Genomic DNA, 3,817 nt, shown 5'->3' with positions numbered 1-3,817 from the left:
ATATATATTATATTATATATATATATAATATATATATATATATATATATATATATATATATATATATATATTATATATAATGTATATATATATATATATGTGTGTGTGTGTGTGTGTGTGTGTGTATGTATGTATGTATGTATAGGTACAATACAAGTTAACACATAAATTTTTCTGAGGCAGATTCCATATTATACCATTTTGTTGAAGACAGAGATGAATTGTTAAAATTTTTAGTAAAGACTTTAGATTTGTACGCATATGGCTACAGCCTTTCATTGTCATTTGCGAACATCATGAGATAAGTCTTATTTTTTCCAGACAGATTTGTCTCATCATCGATCAGATCTGTCTTTTCAAATAATTTCTCATTCAAAGCAGTGAAACAATGTATAATCATGAAACAATGTATAAGCAATGTCACTTCTTTCCAATGAATCGTCATTTCAGATGCTACTTTTTTTTCATAAATATATACGATTGCACGAGTACAGTGTGTTTCTATTCTACTTAAATCACGCGTTTATAATAAAGAAAAAACAATGTTTGAAATATTATATTAATCTAGCTGTTTCGAGTTTCTCAATCTTAGTGTAGTTGCAAAAATTTTGTAAAAGGCAAAAAGGTAAATGCTTCGTCCGAATCATCCCGTTTTTTCAATGCCGTCAATTTTTCGATTTAAGTATATGTAATCTTTGCAATCCATAAATTGCTACAAGTTGATTAACTAAAAATTAGCTAATCATTAGACAGCGCGGTCTTGTCGCGAGACGAGGGCATTTTCAAGGGAGAATAGAAGAAGACTTGCGGCTTTTATCCAAAATGATAGTTTGGATTATTGTACATATTAAGTGCCGATAATTTTATTGTATTGATTTGGATCGTATATTAAGTAACACGCAATATGTTTATTCATCTCAAGTTATATAAATTAGCGATACAAGAGAGTTGTTATTTAAATTATTGTTACTGTAAGTTATTTTATGAACATAAAATGGTAACTCTTGTAATAACGTTACAGAGAAACACTTCATTTAACATTTATCCATCTCAATCCTATCGTTACGAAAGTTAAGTTTTGCTTATGAATTATACACAAAACTGAAGACCTACAAATAAACACGCTTTATTACACGTTCTATTAACAACGAGGAATGTAATCGAGTCACATCAGTTCTATATAGGTCTGGGTTAGTCTTTTTTTTTATGATAGAGAGCGGATTGAGACTGCCAAGCTCATACTTTATCCCAGTTACCTATAATGGCAGGACTATTTGAGGGGATATACAAATCTATGATTTACTACGCGAAAAATTACCAAGTCTCGTATTCTTACACTTAGACGACGGACAAATTTACCAAGTCTCTATAGATAATACAACACTTAGCATTTAATACATGTTAAATTTTTCCCTTTTTTTTTATTAATTCTCTTTCTCTTTTTAATTTCTTTTAGTTCTCGTTATAACATCAAAACTAATAACAAGATGATTGTTTTGAGATCATAATTAAAAAACTATTATGAAATCACTAGAATTTACTTGCGCGCGCGCACAAATCTTCCTAATTACATCTATCTCGTCTCTTTCGAGTTTACTTAAATACAGTATCACATATACTATATTCGTTAGACCACAATTATTATTAAATCATTTTGTAATATATACAAACTCTCTACTTTACAAGAAATGCAAAGAATGCCAAATATTAAAACGATTGCATTTGTTGCAATTTTCCTATTGTAGATTTAAAATGTATATCAAAACATTTTATGAAAATTTCGTTTCTACAAGACTTTTAATTAACATGATTAATACAACACAATGCGATCGACAACCGAACAACTTTAACAATTTCGAGTTTAATGAAAAGAAATAATAAAAGACGATATTATTATGCAAATATGAATCCATTAAAACGAAAATTATAATCTATTTGATAACAATTATTAATTTAATTTAAAGTTTTTAATTGAACAAAGAAAATAATAAGAAAAATAACTAAAATCTTAAAAATTATATATGAAATGTGTGTGATTTATGTATGCTAAAAGAAATTAATTCGTTGTTTGAAAGTTTTAATAATATTAAGTGATTTTTTAAATCTAAATAAAAATCGGGATAAATCTCGGTTTATTTCTCGATATTCCAACCCCGAGGCACCTCGCTCGATATTTTTTTTTTCATCCTCGAATATATTATTATATTTGCTTAAGCGTTATTAAATAGATAAACATTATTTCTAGATAATCTTACATATTATATTCACTGTGTGACGTTCTCATGTATCTTTGGTATTTGGTCATAATTTTTCTCTAAATATACAGATGTGTTCTCTTGGAGCTGGTCCAATATCGCACAGCTGGCATCAAATTCGAACGTTTTATTCTTTCGTCCGAAAATTATTATACCTATTCGTATTAAAAAATCTTGTGCAAAATCACAATTGTGTAAATGAACAATTGAGTGTTTCTTCTATCCTCCTCTCTTTCTCTATCACGTAGAATATAAAAATATTTCAGCAAATGAAAATGTGGACGTGTAGTTAGTTGAATTACAATTAGGCCTTCGGTGCTGTCGCTTTTAAATAATAAATATTTTATCTTGATAGGTGAATAAAAAGTCTATAAATTGATTGATGGGTCCTATCGCAGAGAGGGACATTCCACGCGCTGGCGGTGCTCTAACTAGATTCGGTCCAAATACGACCGCGAGATTACTAGAAGTCATCTTGTTCAAGTCGCATCGGTCCATTACCTATCAATAGCAAGAAAGATACAGATGAACGTAAAGATCCATTTTTCATTGTAGGAAATCGGGACTGCGAATATTGGTTACGTACCCTCGATAAAAATTGTACGACATATTTAAGAACTTGATAGTTGTCTTCAGGGAGTTTCTCCAATATTAATATCTTAACTTTACGCGGACGTTCGTCTTTTGATAATACTACAGTAAAAAAAAAAGAAAAAGTTTAAAGAAATACATTATGTCGCTTGGAAAAACAAGAAAAGGAAGGAATATTATATATACATATATGTATATATGTATATATACTCACTTTGGAATTGCGTGATTTCGTCATACAATTCGTAAGTCATAAGAGGTTCGTCTAGCTCACGGAGAAAAGTCTTAAGTAAAACCGCGGCGATATGCGGGTCTCCTTGGAAATCAATGGGTAAACCTTGATTACAGCGATTCTGAAGTTCCTTAATTACCGCTACGTTAGCCGATCTTCTGAATATCCCTTCTGTCTCTAGAGCTGAAACAATGATAAAACAATTGTCAATTGGAACAATAACAAGATGAAACTGATTATTTTTGTTGAAATATCGTACCGTCAGGTGTATCGAGAAATTCTACACACTGTCTTAGAATCGGTGGTATCGAATCGCCATTATTATTTTCTTTTATGAATTGCAGACTAGCACCGAACTGAGTCGTGCCAACTGGTGTGACTACCGCGCTTTGTGGTGGACTCGCCGGCAAATTTTTCTTATTTTTCATCATCAGCTGTTCATTGTGTCTGAAAAAACCATCTCATGTGAACTACATCTGCGTGCAATTTGATTTGACAAGATTTTATTCTTCTAAAATACTATTTTGCATAATAGCATAACTAAATTGCATACTCTATCACTTGAGATGGTATAATTAGTTGATCCAGGTTAACGTATTGTGCTAATTCTTCTAGATAATTAACATACATCATTTTCCGTCCGAATTTTACACTGTAAAGATTAATATAACAAATTATGCAATATATATTAATATACATATATATATATATATATATATATATATATATATATATATAT

At 30.0% G+C, this 3,817-nt stretch overlaps 1 protein-coding gene across 1 annotated transcript in view; it reads right to left on the bottom strand.

Moving 5' to 3' along the window:
* Positions 1-2,582: 2,582 nt before the first annotated feature.
* The window catches only part of LOC105626093 (rho GTPase-activating protein 1-like), a 4,251-nt gene continuing 3,016 nt past the window's right edge, over positions 2,583-3,817 (bottom strand). Inside the window, exons 2-6 of the mRNA XM_012207404.1 lie at positions 3,632-3,730; positions 3,338-3,525; positions 3,061-3,261; positions 2,842-2,948; positions 2,583-2,756 (exon numbers count right to left, since the gene is read on the bottom strand). Of these exons, the coding sequence (XP_012062794.1) occupies positions 2,583-2,756; positions 2,842-2,948; positions 3,061-3,261; positions 3,338-3,525; positions 3,632-3,730 (769 nt within the window). The remainder of the gene's footprint in view (positions 2,757-2,841; positions 2,949-3,060; positions 3,262-3,337; positions 3,526-3,631; positions 3,731-3,817) is intronic.

The sequence above is a fragment of the Atta cephalotes genome, assembly GCF_000143395.1.
Source record: "Atta cephalotes unplaced genomic scaffold scaffold00004, whole genome shotgun sequence".
Lineage (NCBI taxonomy): Eukaryota > Metazoa > Arthropoda > Insecta > Hymenoptera > Formicidae > Atta > Atta cephalotes.
This window is presented reverse-complemented; position numbering and strand designations above follow the sequence as displayed.